This window comes from Thunnus albacares, chromosome 9, assembly GCF_914725855.1.
Source record: "Thunnus albacares chromosome 9, fThuAlb1.1, whole genome shotgun sequence".
Classification (NCBI taxonomy): domain Eukaryota; kingdom Metazoa; phylum Chordata; class Actinopteri; order Scombriformes; family Scombridae; genus Thunnus; species Thunnus albacares.
In genome coordinates this window covers 34,344,517-34,363,052 of record NC_058114.1, presented here as the reverse complement: position 1 = coordinate 34,363,052, position 18,536 = coordinate 34,344,517, and the positions used below count along the sequence as shown (strand labels likewise).

Genomic DNA, 18,536 nt, shown 5'->3' with positions numbered 1-18,536 from the left:
GTGATGTTTGCATTCCAACGCTAAAACAGATAAATAACTGGAAACAAGCTAGCTGTTAGCAAGCAACATGTTATGTAATCTTGTAAAAGCTTCAGTGAATAGCTGTTTTAAGAAATTCCTTTGAGTTTTTTTGATCGGGCAGGGAAGATGGAAAGTATTTTGAGACGAGCTGATTTTAGTCTCCTCATGGAATTTGTTGTCAATAAAAAATATTGAATGACACCAGCTTTATCATGTGAGTGACACTTGCGCTAAACTAAAATACCTTTTTAGCAATGTTAACAGTGTTGGCATTCCTTATTAAAACTAATAGAAACAAGCTAGCTTGTGAGCTGGTGGCTAGCAGCACTCTTTGGTTTAAACAAAGAAAGCAAACAGATCTAAAGTTCCTCATATACTGTTGGAACATTTTCCCCTCAGTGTGACAGGAACATGGTTTGAAGATTCACAATGCCAATAAGTTTTATGACCCAGAAGTATATGGAAACTCTTCAGGAGGTGTCAGCCATGTACAGCTTAGAGGGAGAAGCTCACTATGTACCAGGGACACTCCTCTCCTACATGAACACAGTTTGTAACAGCTACACCATAGTAAATATTCATGATATGTAAACAAGACAAAAAAAAAAAAAAAATGGCAGGGAGAGGCAGTTCACATATCTATCTGGCAGAATCAGTGGCTGCACATCAACTTTAACTTGAGCTGTTCTGTCTGGTTTGGGGGAATTCACATTACAAGGATTTTTTTTTTTTTTTTTTTTTTTAGCATTTTTACCCCCAACAACAGAGTTCCACTCAGGTATATCTTGGTAAAAAAAAGTTGTTCCATAGTCATGTTGTTGACCTCTTCAGTACCATCATCAGAGTTCAATGTGATGACTGGACAAGCAAATGTGTAGTACTAAACAACGCAAGGTCACCTCATAGTACGTGTCAAGTCAAAGCCTTCTATCTACTATAATAGTAATTACAAATTATTGTTCATCACAATGTTTTTGTCCAATTATAGGATTAAAAGAACTTTGTTGTCCTGGAGTTGTACCCAACAAACAGCTTGTTAGCATTTTACAGACCTAGCCCTGATCCAGGAAGGCCATACCACATATCACACTCCTGGATGGATATCTGATGGAACCGAGACATTTCAGTCAATTAGATGTCAATAAAATTTGTTGGTGAGAAAGTTGAAAATATAAACTTCCCTCATACTTAGCGACATTTCAGGCATAATAAAGTGCATCAGGCGGGTGTAAAGAAAGAAAAAAACATGATGCACTGCAACAAAGACAGGTTATTTACTTTAAAGTCAAACAAATAAATTACGATGCAGGATTTGCTCTTCATTCACCAACAGGAGTCTGCTGAGCAGCAGTGCACAGAGCTACCACTGGTGCCTGGAAGCTATATTACAGCAAAATGACTGAATCAAAACAATAGTCTAATTGGTTTATCTTCAAGCAGTGGCAGCACTGAGCACACTTGTGTTGAGCAGAATCCTGTTGGTGAACAAAGAAGACATCCTGTGCCATCTCTGACATTACAAAGTCATGTTTTATGTTGCTTTACACCCCCTGACATATTTTTTTTTTAAATTTATATATCTTTTATTTTTCAAGATTCTTTCTGTAACAAATGTAATGAACGCCTGAGATGTTTGAGTTCTATCAGAAAGCCATGCAGCACTGTATTATGTCGTATGACTGCTAGTGGTTACATCTGGTCTCAATAATGAACACCAACAATGTCACCAAGCTATCTGTAATTGAACCAAGTGAAAGACTGTTTTCTCCCCATGATTATCAAGTTACTCTAATAAAAAATGAGACACTAAAAATGACATGGTATCCCTTAAAGTAACAGTCAGGAGAACATATGGGCTGTGAGTAGAGTCTGACCGCAGGGCATGCACGTGGCAAAACACCGGCTGAAGCACACGATTGGCCACACACAGAATACAGACTCGCATATATAAAACACAAGGTGACATTTGAAACTACAACAGAGGGGCTCTGAGTGAAAGAGAAAATCTTCAGAAAATAAGTCCAGCAGAATCTGTTCTGTTTTAAAAGTCCAGATGAAATCAAACTCCTGAGACAACTTCAGTCTGTTTCTTTCAAACATCAGTCACCACTTCAAGTAAAAGGGATAACTCATATAAAAACAAGGTGAGTGGTTAAGTCCATGTTAGAACATTTAACTATGACACATCAGAAATAGCACTTTTTCCACATATTTCCAGTTTCCAGCCTAATGACACCTGATTTCAGCTAGTTCAAAGCCTTTGCCATCACTCTGCAGCTTGTGCTTTACTGGTCTGTAGAGCACTGCAGTGACTAAAACTGAACTACAAATTATAGCACACAACCACTACAGTCATTTGGATGTTCTTTTAAAACAAAAAAAAATATGTCAAAATAATAAAAACAACCAGCTCATGAAATAAAAACTGTGTTAAAATCATTTCTCTATAAAAAGAAAACAAGGTCAAATGTAGAAAAATTAATTCCCTCATCTTGCCTTTCATTTGTTGAATGTGACGTGACATCACAGCATCGGGATCAAAGTACTGCTGTCGAGAAGAGGCAGAGTTAGCTCCATTTATCTATATACACTGGACAGAGGGAGAGAGAGTACTGCAGGTCATCACTGCAAACTCTACACAGTACAATCTCACACTCAAGGACAAAGAAAATATATCTGTACAATTTGTTACTGTCACTCCAAAGAATATGTTGGCATTTGAAAGTGTTATTTTCATTTGTCAGGTACTTGTCACATTACGGGGAACCAGTGGATCTTCATGAACTTTTTTTGAAAGCAGCTGAGGAGCAGGTGTTTTTTTTTTTTTCCTCCTATGATGTGACAAGTAACAGTGAAATATCCCACTAGTGTTGGTTACAACTTTTGTTTAACACAGGAGGAGCGTCTGAGCCAGAGAAGTGTGGCTATCTTAAACAAGGGAGAGGAAAAAAAAAAAAAAGCTGTAGGCGGTAACCCCCCTCCCTTTTTTCTCCCACTCTGTGCATTATGTATATACTAGTTAGTAATTAGTATTAGTTTGTAGTTATTTGATTAAGAACAGATTTATTTATCATTACGCACCACAATACAATATAAACATATAATATTGGCCTTAAAGGGACATCCCCATTTCACTTTTCAAAATCAGTTTACACATCACGGGAAGTACTGCTCAGCTGCTCCTCTGTCACTCTGGAGGAGCTTTATCAGGTCTGAGAAAATAACTTCCAATGATGTCATAGTGGCATCCCAGCTTGGGCTTGGAGACTATAAATTTATAACAGAAAACCTGCATTACAAACTCGAGGTATGGAGTTTGAGAGACATGGACTAAATCACTGGAATACCCATTTTAACTCAGGGCCCTTCCACAGCACAGGCTCTCAAGAACAGGTGATGATGCAAGGAGCATCCTGAGGCTCTTATCATTTCAGTTTACATTGTGCTTCAGTGGTGCACACCACTTTCCCAAACAAATCTGTGATCAATCAAATAACCACAAACTACACATCTAAGTGCCACACAGTGAATTTGGAGCCTTCAGGCTCCCTGAGGGTCTCTGAGTTGCCCGCTTTGCCTGGTTGGTAATCCAGCCTTGTCTATATTCAAGGTTAAATTCTCCGACCTCATGGTAGACCCTGGTGTGGTATAAAATTAAAAGGAAAAATGACATTTTGGGAAGTAGGCTTCATCTTACCCAGATTCAGATGAGAAGACTGACATCCATTGTGCTGTGCTCTGTGCGCTCAGTCTGAGTTTGGCCTAGCTTAGCAAAGATCAGGAGGAAATAGTTAGCCTCCAGCAGAGGTGAAAAAACTCAACTGATATCAACCTTTTCACTTGTCAATTGAGTGGGTTGGGTTGGTGACAATATTTTCAATGAAAACTGAGAGAAACTGTGGATTGAAAAGTCTCAATCCTGAGGAGTGTCAAAGCCACTCCTCTCTGTCTATACCCAAATACATAACACTTCATTCTCTAGCATTTTCATACTGACGGTCTATACCATCAGCAGCTCAATGATTTAACCATGTCACTTCTATTTAATATCAGAAAAAAATCTTTTAAACCTTTTAAGAAATACCTTAGCAGTTTGAATTATAGTGTTATTTTTCTCCACTGCTGCTAGTTACAATGGAAGGAAAATAGCTCCTTAGTTACTGATAGCAACAGTTTCACTATGATACCACTATTACCCATTTTCCTCACATTGTGAGTGAAGCTGGAGAAGAAAAACAACAACTCATATGCAAACTGTCAAGGCTTTTCTGTCAGCAATGGTCTGCTAGTCTGCTCAGTCCAGTGAATGGATCATTACATTACATTACTGTCCAGCCACTATAGTGCATACACAGTGCATCTGTTTGTTTCCATCAAGGCCTCTTGCCTCCTCCTCCTCCTCCTCCTCTCCTTCTTCCTCCTTCACTTTTCTGTCTGTTCATGTCAGCAGGGGAGTTGTGTGATGTGTGTTTGTGTGATGAGGCCCACAGCTTTGTTGTCTTGTTTATTAAATGCAGGGCTGTCAGACATGCCTGGAAGTCCTTTTTTCTTTCTGCTCCATTCAACGATTGTGTGATTGTGTGGGGTCCTGTGTGTGTGTGTGTGTGTGTGTGTGGGGGGGGGGGGGGGGGGGGGGGGGGGACCACAGTTTGTGTGAACACTAGGAAGTTAGTCCAGTTATGTGCTTTGTGTATTTAGATGTCAGTCTGCATGTTGGCCTATTTATGTGCTGCATGTATGAGTGGTTGTGGGGGGGTGTGTTGGGGGGATGATGAAGGTTCCACGTCATGCGTTGGACATCTCTGCCTTACTAAGGGCGATGGCCAGCTCCAGGTCTTCCTGCTCTTGCTGTCTGAGCCTCTTCAGCCGCTCACGCTCTGCTCGTTCACTCTCTCGCTTAGCCCACTCCAATTGCTGAGCCTCATTCCCAAACTAGAGAGAGACAGAGAGAGGCCCTTACCAGACATGAAATATGTAACAATATCTGTTACAGTAATAGCTTTTTGTCATTCAGACAGAGGTCTTTGTCATGCAAATGTTTATATGGCTTTGTTCAAATGAAACCATGGGCAGCACGGTGAGAACAGCAGTGAGTTTCAAAGAACTGACATTAAGTCATGGATTTTTGTTAATTGATTTTCACAAAAGGATGGAACAATACATAATGAGATTTGCTTACAGTCGCTCAGAATCCAGTGTTTCCCCTATAATAGTACAAGCCTGGTGGGCCGCCCGGCCAAAAGATATTTTTTTAAATAGCAAAAATAAAGCCAAATATCCATTCATTCAGAAATCAATAGCGTTCGGGAGCCTCTGAGCAGCGCTGTTTCCAAACATGAGTCAACGTCTGTGTCGTTGCCTGGGAAACTGCAGGTAGCGTAAGGAATAGGGCAGTATGTAAGCGAGTGAGTGGTTAAGCGAGAGAGCAAAGTGACGGTGAATGTGAGCAGAGCAGAGGAAAAGTTTAACAGTAAGACCGTATTCAGACCAAATCAGGTGGTGCAGCGTTCAGCTGCAGGGTCGAGCGGAGGTGTGCGGGCGGTTGTTGGTGTGTTTATTTGACCTCCGGAACGTAACCGCTGTGAAACAATCAGAAAATAACGTTTTTTGATCTGATTCATCGGCAATTCTCACTACCAGCGCTCCCTCTACTTCGTTCACTCTCTAGCTCGCTCGACCACTGCTGCTCTCTCTCTCTTTCTCTCGTCTTTCTTACAGTACAGACTACAGTGTGTCAGTTAATAAATGCTGCAGCTTGGGGGTTAGCAACAATGGGTTAGCCTAACCTGACAACACTAAACAGAGAAATAGAGAACGAAGAAATGTGTGGCTGCTAATCCCAACCCCCCCAGGCCAAAACCACTCAACCTAGGGGAAACACTGGAATCTTAATACAACTTCATTGATCACAAGTGCAAACTTTTAATAAGTTTGACAAAATAATCTATTTTCCATTTTCAGCAACACATGATGTAAGACCTATTTATAGTCATTAACTATCATCATTTGGCTAACACTACCTAATTGTCAAATTGTGTGAATTTCATTGTGTTCAAACGCTTACCTTGACTTTGTCAGGTCCTGTCAGAGAAGTGGATTACAGAACAGACAAGTTATAAAGCAGAAATCCCTTATCTCAGTGGATCTAGGCTAGTTTACAGGACATCACATCACAGCACACAGACATTTTAAAGGGATACCTGCAGAGTTTCTGTTCAGTCCATTGTGGAAGCCTGTCTCTACTAATTGTCTTTAGCTACTTGTTAGCATTTTTTTTTAAATTGAGATTCAAGTGATTCAACTGGCTTCAACACTACTAGTAGTGTTAATTGGTGTTAATCAGGAATTCTCACAATGCTAATAAGCTATTCAAGTTCATATAGACACTTGTTGCCAGTAAGTGCCATAGGTAAAACAAATGAACTGTGGTACAACATTTCTGTCAGTGAATCCCTTCAAATGGAAACAAGCAACAGTTAGAACTAAAGGAAAATGCAGCTAAACATGGGCTTCTACATGTGACATGATGATGATGTGACACACAGAATGAGAGTAAATGGTCTAAGAGTAATTCACAAAGCATTTCGAAAACCAGCTCAACAAAGTCTGACAAAAGCTGGGAGTAGTCCTTAGAACTCCTGAGCCACAGGGGCACAATTAGGGCAGCAACTAATGATTATTTTCATTATTGATAAATGTGTGGATTGTGCCTGTTATAATTTTCCAGTGTCAAAGTGTCTTTATTTTGTCCAACCAACAGTCTAAAAACCAAAGATATTCAGTTTACTGTCATGTATAACAAAGAAAAACCAGATAAAACACGTTTGCTTAAAAATGTAGCTGCACCTTTACTTTCTATCCTTGGCAATCGTCTTTGCAGCTCTACTCACAATCAGTGTGCTGCTGCAGGTAATGCCCCTCATCATATCAGTGTCTTTGAAAAATACGATAATGAACTTTTAAAAGCATATTTTGATGGTAGGTGAGTTAACAAGGATCCAGTCAGACTTAAAAACGGTGCCATATGTAGAATTACTTCATCAAAGATTTATCTCTATCTCTATCTCCATCTGAAGAGGAAACTCTTAGCTAGGAACATGTAGCACCATCCTGGAGGACTTGGAATGGTAAGATGAGATACTTTGTCAACAGGACCCCAGATGGTGAAGCAGAATCCTTAGAGAGGGTGTCAGGTTATGGAATAAAGACAAGTGGAGGAATGCTTGAGAGAGGTGAGAAAAAGCAAAACTAACACTGTAAGATAAAGACAAGCACAGCAAGAAAGAACAGATAGAATGCACTAACCAACTACTGACAACAAAGTAAATGGTGAACAGAGTAGCACACACGCACACACACACACACACACACACACACACACACACAGAGCAAGGACACGCAGGGCAGACAGACTCAACAGCTGTGAGTTGAGTAGTGATACTGCTATGTCTCATAATAGAACCTTTCAACACTGACATCTTTCAGGTGGGTACCTAACTAGAATTTGAACTGACAAGCACCAGTCGGCCAATTAGCTGGTAGCATTATTCTCGGCTAACAAAGTAGCGCTTATCTACCTTAAAAGTGCTTCTCTGCATGCCTGAATGTGAAATGCACAGTGTTTTGTCATTATGTGAGGAATTAGTGTGAGTCCCCATGGTTATTTGCTTAAGGGTTACAACAGGCTTGTGTTCGTTTTCACTTGTGCACTCACAGCTAGTCTTGACTTTGAGCATCATGCCAACCTACTGCTGGTATTAGCCCTCAGCCTCTGTGAAAGTACGGGGAAACTCTGACAATCTCATTATAATCTTCTTGCCAAAACAAACAAACCACAAAAAGGGCCGATACCCTTTCCTGACCTATAAGGAGAATGCAGTAATAATGAAACTATCCTCTTCTCTGCAGCCTACACAACTTTAATACCACGTTGCAAGTTCTAAAGTGGGTTCAAATGTTGTGTCACAGCAGTTCTGGGGGTTAGCTGAAGTCGGATTTACTTCTCATTAAAAATGGGCTCATAAGATGATTGAATAAATAACATAACAACTACATAAATGGTTGTCCTGTAAATACCCTTCACTTCTTTAGGCTGAACTTAAGATATAAACTGTCATTGTTCTCACAACAATGGGAGCATCTCCAGCAACATTGCAGGTTACCAGATACAGTCAGTGAGCACAGCTTCTGGTTTTGATCTCAACCTCACTGTGATAACAAGACTCCAGGAAACTGCACACAGTTGCCCGGCTACTGTTTGTCAAGATATACGGTGGTTCTAGTAGAAAACTCTCCCTGAAAGCACAAACTGTGAGTTGAAATTAAAGTTTGTGTACAGATCATTTAAAGCTCTTTGCTCCTCTGCTTCTGGTGGCATTGCATAGCTGTGACCAGAGCCCAAGCAAATGTCTCTACAGGGACATGACAGTATATTTTATTCTATTCTAAACAAACTAGATACAGCACATTAATAGGTGAGCATTGGAAGTGTTGGTTGGTTGTATTTTTGAACTGTGATGGAGCATTTCTGAGTGTTATTAACAAACAGAGAAGCCTGTTAACATGGAGAACAGAGATGGTTAGAATGAGCTGCAACAGAGAATCTGAAGCAGAAAGTGGACAGGCTACATTAGCTGTGTGCTATCCTACCATAGATGACTGCACACAGGCCTTGTTATCTTACTCTATTCTAATAGAGCTTTTTTCTGACGTTAATTACTAGTGTTTTGTCATAAATTTGGGAACATCTTACTGCCATAGACTGGGTGATAGGATATCACAATATTAATAAGAATGTTTTTCTAGTATTGCTATAAAATGATATCAAATAGATATCAAATTGATACTCAATGCAATGAACTGTGTTCCACTGTTTTGTATTACAAAACACTTATGTAGTACAAAAAACTCATGAGGTCATTTTTTTAGTGGCTTATCAAAATTGGATTGTGATCATTAATTTAGGCGACAGAATGATGTACACTGATATTATCTGCCACGATATGATTTCAAAAAGCTACATTATTTTCCCAGCCCTAATAGGACAGAAGACATAACCTATGCTGCCTCTGTGTAGAGATTTTTATGGGTTGTCTGGGCAACATCTATGGACTTGGTGTGGACTTTTACATCATGTGCTGCTGTTAAAGCACTACCTCGTTCATCAGCCAGCCACAACCGCCCCGTTTCCACCTGCTATTAACATGCAATCTGTATCTGAATACGTTATCTAGATAACGACACCTGATCACAGGCCTAATATTAATAAGCATTCTCAATATGCCAATGAAGTAGGCAGAGCAGTCATACTTGTCAAAAAGCAACAAACATGCCTTTTTTTTACCAATCCAGATACAGATCACATGTTAATAACAATAATAGTATCACTGTTGTAAAATCAACCCCAAAAACATGTGAGGTCTTTCCTTGTTTTCACACATAGTAACAACTGAGATGTCTCAACTACTTTTTTTTAGATCTCAGATAAATTCTATGCCTCATCAGTCTTTAGTAGTGACCTTGTAATGTACTCAAAATAACTAGAACTTAAACTAGTGACTGTGCTGGTGTCTGTAAAGAGCTGTGTCGCTTGGTCTAGACACGGAAAGTTAAACAGTATCACCCATCTCAACTTACAGAACTGAAGTCTGCAAAACCTGAGGTAGAGTCTTTAGGGGCTTTACTTGATGCTGATGGAGCGAAAGGGTCTTTGCCACTGAATGGGTCTCCCAGGCCCTTTTTACTCTGAAACGGGTCGATGGCGTCACCACCAAACGGCTGGAAGGGGTCACATGGTTTGGAAGGGTCAGCCGTGCAAGACATGCTCACTGGCGTACTCTTACCTGAAGACATAAAAAGAGGTAAACATCATCACAAGGAAGAGAGTTTTCTTTACCATATCATTTCATAGTATATCATTTTCTATATTTTTCCACCATCCTAATAATGCTTGCTAGCTAAAAAAGAGGCACAGACAACCTGTTCACACCACTGACATGACTTTGACATGTGACAACAATTTGACAAGTGACTGCAAAGTAGAAATGAGGCTAAAACTTGAAATGCTACAGCATTCTTTGAAAAGATCATTGAAGAGAACAGGGCACACAGAAAAGGTGCTTCTGGGATAGCAATCTGCTTTGTAGTAAACAAATGTTGAGAGAAGCAAAAAAGGAGAGAAAAAAGAAGAAGAAAAACAGACATATCTCATGCTTCTCACGAATCTTGGGAGGAAGATGTAAATAGACATATCTGAAAGATACAATGACTCATCACTGCAGCTCACATGAGTAATTCTCACCTAAATGAACTTAGGTTGTATGTTGATAAGACAGGGTCTGCTGTGATCTGTTCTGGATTAACATAGTAACTCTAAATTCTCTGGTTCTCATAGTCCTACCCACGCCCTACTTCACCTCGGTTGGCACATCAAAGACACTTAACAACTTTTGAAAGCCACACGAGTTTCATCTCCACACGCGGCACACCAAAACAACTCATATCGACACAAATCTTTACTTTAAGTTATCACATACAGTGCTACATCCTCCTGAGAAAGGAAATATATAAAAACAGCTGGCAGGGTGTAGGAAAAAACATACAGCAAGAGACAACACCCAAAAGGACCAAAACCAAAAGTGATAACCCTTAACCCATGGAACCATTCTCAACGGTTTCCTCGTAAATCACTTGGTTGGGTGTCTGCCCACATTACCAACTGTTGGTTCACCAACTTACCAACTACACAAATAGACTGAATGGATTCAACACTGCTATATTTTATAGAAAATAACAACACTAAAGCAACTAGTAATAAATACTGAAAAACTAGAGATACAGCTTGAGTGAGAAAGTTCATCTTTGACCCTGGCAATAATAGTCTGACAACTCAAGGTCCACTAGATAGACACCTGAGCCAACTCCATGGCAACTTAATCAACTATTCAATTTACTATGAGGACCGTCAGATGAAGGTGAAAGTCTTGGAAAAAGCTAGCAAGTGGACCTTTAGTTAAGATTATTTTGTCACAATTTCCCATATTCCAAAGTGAAGTCTTCAAATGTCTGGTTGCCAAAAGATTTCAACATTCAATGATATGAAACAGAGAACGCATGTTGAAGTTGTTGCTGCAAAGAAGCTAAAACTCTTCTAAGACTCTCTTATAGACTCTCTTATAAGAGCCTTAAATTCACACATGCAGACTGTAAAATACACTGTTTGTTTGCCAAAACTGTTCAGTACTTGAAATAACTATAAATTTCAATCTTCAATTAAAAATCCCTGTTTAACAGACTTAGTGAGGCTGTAGAAATACATGACCATCATTACATGAGCAGGAGATGGCAGTTTCTGTTATCAACAGGGAGTTGATACTGGGCCTGCCCGAGAATCGTGGGAAAGTTAAGACATAATTTTGCTTGTGTAGGTGTTAAACCACAGGACAGTCAAACCGTTGTCATACACATACGCATTTAGTCCTATTACAAAGATACCCCCACTGATCAGGGTGAGCAGTTTATTTCACACTCAACGCTGAGCAAAGCTGCATGCTTGCCAATCAGTTTTTTCCTCTTTCAGTAAACTGCACAAACACACACACACACACACACACACACACACACACACACACACACACACACACACACACACACACACACACACACACACACACACACACACACAAACACACACTCGAGAAACCACAATCATGAGCTCCACCCTGTTTTAAAATAATCCACTACATTAGTGCCATCTAATTTTAATGTCTGCCACAGAATTGGACATGCAGCATGCAGAATTTAATTTGCTAAAAACAAATACAGCTCCAGCAAGGTGCCCTCAATTATGTCTGTTTATTTGCAGCACTGTCGGTGCAGTTTTGCCTTTTCTTATATATATATATATATGTATATATATCTAGATATACCCCATTCACACCTAATCAGGTGATGATGGAAAGTGACAGAGTGTGTATGTGTGTGAGTGACAAGTATGTGTGAAGGAGAGTAAAATATAAAATATAAAGAAACTAAATTAAATATATGGGGAGGAAGGATCTGGAAACAATGCTGGCATTCACCCACTGCATACAGCCTGCAGCCTGACCTTCTTTGAACCGCTCACCCTCGTAAACACATACACGTACACACACACACATAAAGGGAAGAGAGGAAGCGAGTTAGGGTGTGTCTGCAAACAACAGGCCAAGCAAACCACACATCATCGCTCTTACAACATCACCTTCACATGTGCCTACACACGAACTTTAGAGAAGCAGTTGGTTAAGAATCATAATATAAAATCTACACAAACATCATCGGCGCATGAATGTGAAGTTTAGACTTGGATGTTATTGCAGAGTCAGCGGTGGAGATGAGCCTCACTGACAGCTCCTGGACTATGACTGTTTCTTGAACAAATGAAAAAGACCGGCATCAAAGTAGTAGCAGACTTCTCTCTAGTTCCCTTCTACAACAGTTGAGTCAGCATGCTGGTGGGATCGTGTAACAAGTAAGCAAGTGTGGCCAAAGTTTAGGCTGAAACACAGAGAGGGGGATTCTGGGTAACCAAGCCCCAAAGGACAGGGCCGTGCTGTTCAAAAAAAAATACTTGTTGCCAACACATCCTTCCTGAACATATTGAACTCTCACAGTTTGCAGCATTACATATCTTTCTTGAGCTGTGTCCAAATTCCACAGTTCAATCTTAATCTGACTAGTTTTGCAGTCTGTTAGTTACATAATCAAGTATACTTAAAAGACTCAGTGTGCAGCTTTGTTTTTGAGTTAACTGTTGATGTACACTATTGTCCCACAATGCAATGCCTGACATGAAAAAAACTATTTACAGCTGGAATATCTTTGTGACATTTGATTGGCACATGTGTTATATTGCTTATAACAGTTAAGTACATTGATTTCTTGTTTACTTACTGCAAAAACAGAATGTTGTGGTAATGAGTGTATGGCACATACTTTATATAATTAGCAAGTAGCATGAAACTGGGACACAGTGTTGGTGTTGGAAGGCACATGTTCGGATACCTTGTCCACTGATGAACACGTCAATCGACAGTGTCAATTGCACATCAGATATCTGTGCTCCTCTGTGTCAAACAAACAGTGGAGGAGCAGAGAGGGATGTCTGTTATCACTGGGGTGGGGCTGAAATAGGTTCATTTCCTGTACATCCAGATGAAGTGAATTTGATACTACTCTTAACTGCTCAGATTAACATTACATCACATAGATCGGCAGATACATCTGAAAACATCTGCACTCTAGTGTAGTCTATTGTTTTCTATATGGCAAGTAAAAACTAATTGTACTTTACATTACAATGCATTACAAAGCATCCCCTCACCCTAACCTTAACCATCACAACTAAATTCCCTTTTCCAACCCTATCCTTGACCAAATTCTAACCAAAGTCTTAACCCTCAAACAGCACTATGAAAGTGTGTACCAAAGCCAGGACCAGTCAAAATGTCCACACCCAGTGTCCCAAGGTCTAAAACTCAAATTGATCCTCACAAAGATAGCAATACAAGCGCGCATGCACACACACACACAAACTAATTAAAATCAGAATCCACCAATGTGCAAAGCATATTGCATAGAAGTATATTTAAGGCTTTATGCAAAATGGAAGTGTCCTCTTCATGAATCCAGCAAGTAGCTACCTCTTCAGTTTGTACTAAAAAGCAGCAGTTCATCTTTCTGTATTTTGATTGCTACAATACAGAAGTGATTTAATGTACTGCCAGTTCATGAGAGCATAAGCACCTTCCAATATAAACATGAAGAGTTTGGCAGGTTTTTTCTTCAGACATATCCTCTGCAGCAAAACAAGAATAAGAACTGTGTACTTGATAAGAGAAGTGTTAGCCACCCTGTCTGAAGAGACAGAAAAAAAGTTACATAGAGAATCCATGGGAAAAGACGTACTATATGCACTGCGTGACTAACACCTAATGTGATAGTGCAGCACTGAGGCCTTGATTCAACATTCTCATAGATTTTCTGATAATGAAGATCACTTGTGAAGAAAATCCACTGGTGTGACAGTGAATTAATACTGGTTCTGTATCACACACCATCTGATTAATATGAGACATGCAAACTTCCAAACAACTGACAAAACTCACTACTGTCAATATTGCAGGATATCAAAGCTATGACAAAGTTACTGTGCACATCACTCTTTGCCACTGCTGCTTGAGCATCTGAATTGAGAAACAACATAAGCTATAAAGTGTGCGACAGCAGTGGCGCGGCAAACATGAGAAGGCTTTTATCTGTTCTGTACCCACAATGACATTCTTTCCTGTTGACAGATGAGAGCAGAGTTTAAGACTGTGCTCTCTACATTGGAAAAAAACATTTCTCTGGTTACAGAGTAGGCAGCAAGTATATACTAATTAGCCACTTCATTAGGTACACCTGTGTAATCTACAGCAATCCAATACAACAGCCCTGCCATCTATTCTACTTTAAGGAAGTTTATACATTTTCAGTTTTTGTTGATCTTGTCAGCAATGTGATAATTCTACTTTATTTTTATGATTGAGGTTGTAGAGGGTGGTGGTGTACTGGAGTATTTTATATTTGTTGTGGATATTTTGAGCGATGGTCAGCAGTGGAGAAAGGCACACACGAGACTTTGATGTCTTAAAGCTGAAATTGTTTATTGCAAGCACTCGGCCAAATGGAGAACCAAAACAGCAGAGACACCAGAGTGTTCTGCTCCGATGCTGTCTCTTTCCGTTCTCACCTCTGAAGGTCCCAGTCCTGGTCTTTATCAGCCTACAATATGAAAAATTAGTCTGATTGGTTCACTAGTTTCTAAACAAGGGCCTGCACTTTACCTGTAACAGTTTAAGTCACGTTGAATGTAATTTCAGCAGTCTGACTGTGTCATCCACCTATCTGTGTTGCTTAGTGAAGCAGAGAGGTTTCTGCTTTCACCAAAACATCACAGACAACTGAAGGAGAGATTAAGAATTACAGTGTGACCTCAAGGCTTCGTCTTGACCCGATGTTAGTCCAACCTGTGACCCCTAGAGATGGAAAATTCCATAACAATATTGAATGGTGTTCCTAATATTTTGCCGCCCTCATGTATGGCAACGGATGGAGTGGACAAAAGGGGAGAGTTTTCGATATAATGCACTCCAGTACACCACCACCACCACCACCACCCACTACAAGCTCAATAATAAAAAATAAAGTAGAATTATAACCTTTCTGACAATGTCAACAAAAACTGAAAATGTATAAACTTTATAGAATTTATGGAAGAGCTGTTGTATTGGACTGCATTAGACTGCAAAGTGTACCTAATGAAGTGGCTGGTGAGTGTACATTTCAGCACTGCTTACAACTGTACGCTGTGAAAACAGCAATTCACAAAAGACAATATAGCAAATTTTGTTCTTCTATTCTGAGCTTCAATCTTTTTTTTCTCCAAGAAAGTCTCTGCACACCTGAATGTGTGACATATACACTGGAGGAAAGTACAACCTTAACAGAAATAAGCTTATTGCAGGAATATAAAGTTTTTTGATTTTTATTCATATTAACAACAGCTCAAATAACTAGTATGTATTATGTGAAAGGAGTCACTCGAGTCATATCGGCAAAAAAGCCAATATTGTGCATCCCTAGGCATAACCTATAAAAAGACTGGAAACTACTTAAAATGGCAATAATCTTTATAGCCACTTCACCTTCTCCTTCACTTTAGGAGAGCAGGAAACAAGCCAACTTGATCAATGAGATGCCACAACCAATCACAATAGCTCATTTTGCTCATAAGGAACAGGACTATTGATATGAAGATTGTCAGTGCAATACACTAATCAGTTAACACTTAAACAGCAGTCAGCTCGCATACTGCTCTCGCCGGCTCTGGGACTCGCACTGAGTCGCTCTATTGTTGCAATGTTTGACCTGCCCTGTTAGTGCAATGTAGCTAAAGAAGCTAACATTAGCCCAAGTGTCCATGTAAGCTAGCGTTAGCCTGGGTCCAAGTTAGCAGGGCATGTTTCCAGAGTGTGAAAGGCAACACTCTGCAGGTCCTGGCTCCAAACCGGCTCTAATGTAAACCAACAGGTGATGTCACACCTCGCTACGTCCATCTTTATATACAGTCTATGGTCTAAACACACACACACACACTGATCTTGACAAATTGTCTGCCCAATCAATACAAATGCAAACAACCTTGAGACTGGTAAGAAACAGGAGACTCCCTGCCTCTTTGTATCTGAGTGTGTGAACGCACTGCAGGACTGGGAAATATTAGTGTGTGGGTGGGTGGCTGTGGGAACCCCTAAAAAGCTGGTATACAGTGTGACCTTCCCTTGTCTTTTACTCTCCTCTTTCAGCTCTAAAGCCTGCAGTGTGACACTCACCACTGGGTGGTTTGGGTCTTGGGGGAACACTTTTTTTTGGTGGCAGAGCTGGTGTGTCATTCTTCCTGCTGAATGGATCGTCCACAAACACCGACTGGGAAAAAAAAGTGAAGTTGCGGTTTATTAGCACTGAACAGTAACATTAACTCAATTTACTATCATCTGTCTGACAGGCTGTCAGCTGTTCCCAGGTTCTCAGCGGCTCACATGAGTTGTCTGTATGCTACTAGCAACCAAAGAGGAGCTGAACAGGCAAATAGTATATTGTTTAAGGACAGGCTCAGATTTTTTTAAGCAACAGTCAGGTGTCCATATGAACAGTGAAAGAGGTTCCTCGCTGTAATCATTCCTCCTGTTCATACTGGATATTAAAAGATCCTTCAAATGTGCTTTCAATGGAAGTGATGGAGCCAAAATCCACAGTGTGTCCATACAGTCATTTGGTGCAAAAAAGCATTTAAAAGTAGATGTGAAGCTTGTATGAGTCTTCAGCAGTCTGAGTTAGTCATATCAAGTGGATATCTGACACATTTACAGTCTTTTTAGCATCAAATTCCCTCTTTGTGTTTCCTCAGACAGTGTTTCCCTGTTGAGCAGCATAGGAAGTAAAGTAACAAAAAGAGGGACTTTGGCACTAAAAAGACTGTAACATTGAAAGATATCTACTTGATTTGACTCATTTGGACGCTGAAGCTTCATATTAGCTTCAGATAAACTTTTAAATACATTTTTGCAGTGAAGGAGGACTGTGGATTTTGGCCCCCATCACTTACATTGTAAGTGCATTATGAAGGGATCAGTATGAACAGGAGGAATTACAGCAAGAAAAACATGTTTCAATGTTCATGTGGGCACCTCACTGTTGTTTTAAGACAGACTTCACAAACTGTGAACCTTCCTTTAAGAAACATTTTAATATCCCATGTATCTAATGGGAGACTACTGGATAATATGTCTATCTGCACACCCCAGGCTTGATGAGTTGTGGCCTCTGTTACCTTCTGATAGTCTGGCAGCCAGCTGGCCCGGCCTTCAAAAGGGTCTCTGGGCTTCGACATGTGGCTGAAGTCTGCAAATCCAGCGGAGCTGTTACTGCTGCTGCTAAATGAACTGCTGCCAAATGGATCCAACGTGCCAAACAGGTCTGAAAATGACACGAAATGACGTGAATTTATATCAACAGGCACATAGACACCAAGTGACTGTAATTACTAGCTTACTTAAAATGATCAGCGATTGTTGAGACTACTCTATACATACTCACAACATATTTATGATATGTTTTGAGGCCATACCTCATTAATATGTGGAGAAGCAAAAATATTAGATATACATGAACTTATAAAATACAGTACTGCAATCAAATACCACCGAATGATCATAGAGTGGAACCTTTTCAATAATGTTCCCTTGCATAAAAAGGTGGAAAGGACGAGGAGGAAAATGACCAATAAGTTTAAATGGATATCAGATTATATGCAGGTGCTGTGTGGCTTGTCTTGACCTTCAAAAGACATTTGATCCAGTTAATCATTTAAGTTTATGTAACAAATTGGATGCTATTAAGTGACAACCTAGTCACTGACTGTTTTAAGTGTTACTGAAGTAATCATATTCAGTATGTTGAGGTTAAGCGGTGGTCACTTCCACAGGGGTCATCCTAGCACCCTTATTCTTCCTAATATATGTAAATGATTTGAAAACTCTTCAGGTGATTGTGAGCTTTTCCTGTAATATCAAAGACACATTTTGACACATGGCTTTGTGAGCTCAAAATGTCTTTGATGTTGTAAAATTTGGGTATTTGGGTAAGGCTGAATCAAATAGTAAACTTTATCAATCAAATTCATACTTTCACCTGCAGAGAAATCATCTCAGTAACCTTCTTATTTTAGTGGCTTACTTATCAAAATGTATTTTAGTTTTATCTTGTGATTGGCATGGTGTAAGGAACGGAAGGCTGACAGAACACTCTCCCACTCACTTGGGTTAATTCCTCAAATTCAAGTGCTTTAACTTGATAGGATTGCTGTCATGAATATGAAAGGGGATAAACTCAGAGAAGCTAAAGGTAAATAGATCAGAAAAAAACGAGAAATC

At 39.8% G+C, this 18,536-nt stretch overlaps 1 protein-coding gene across 7 annotated transcripts in view; it reads right to left on the bottom strand.

Annotated features, from left to right (window-relative positions):
• LOC122989260 (epidermal growth factor receptor substrate 15-like 1) overlaps positions 1-18,536 on the bottom strand; it is a 61,193-nt gene that overhangs the window by 93 nt on the left and 42,564 nt on the right. For 4 of the 7 annotated variants that reach the window (XM_044362018.1, XM_044362019.1, XM_044362017.1 and 1 more), the window contains 4 exons: positions 17,435-17,580; positions 16,437-16,530; positions 9,658-9,863; positions 1-4,953 (listed from right to left, as the gene is read on the bottom strand). The exon at positions 1-4,953 is cut by the window's left edge and continues 93 nt beyond it. In XM_044362018.1, the coding sequence (XP_044217953.1) occupies positions 4,807-4,953; positions 9,658-9,863; positions 16,437-16,530; positions 17,435-17,580 (593 nt within the window). In that variant the 3' untranslated portion in view covers positions 1-4,806. Of the gene's footprint in view, positions 4,954-6,085; positions 6,103-8,438; positions 9,864-16,436; positions 16,531-17,434; positions 17,581-18,536 lie in introns of those variants that run through there. The other 3 variants (XM_044362020.1, XM_044362022.1, XM_044362029.1) reach the window with 3 other exon arrangements.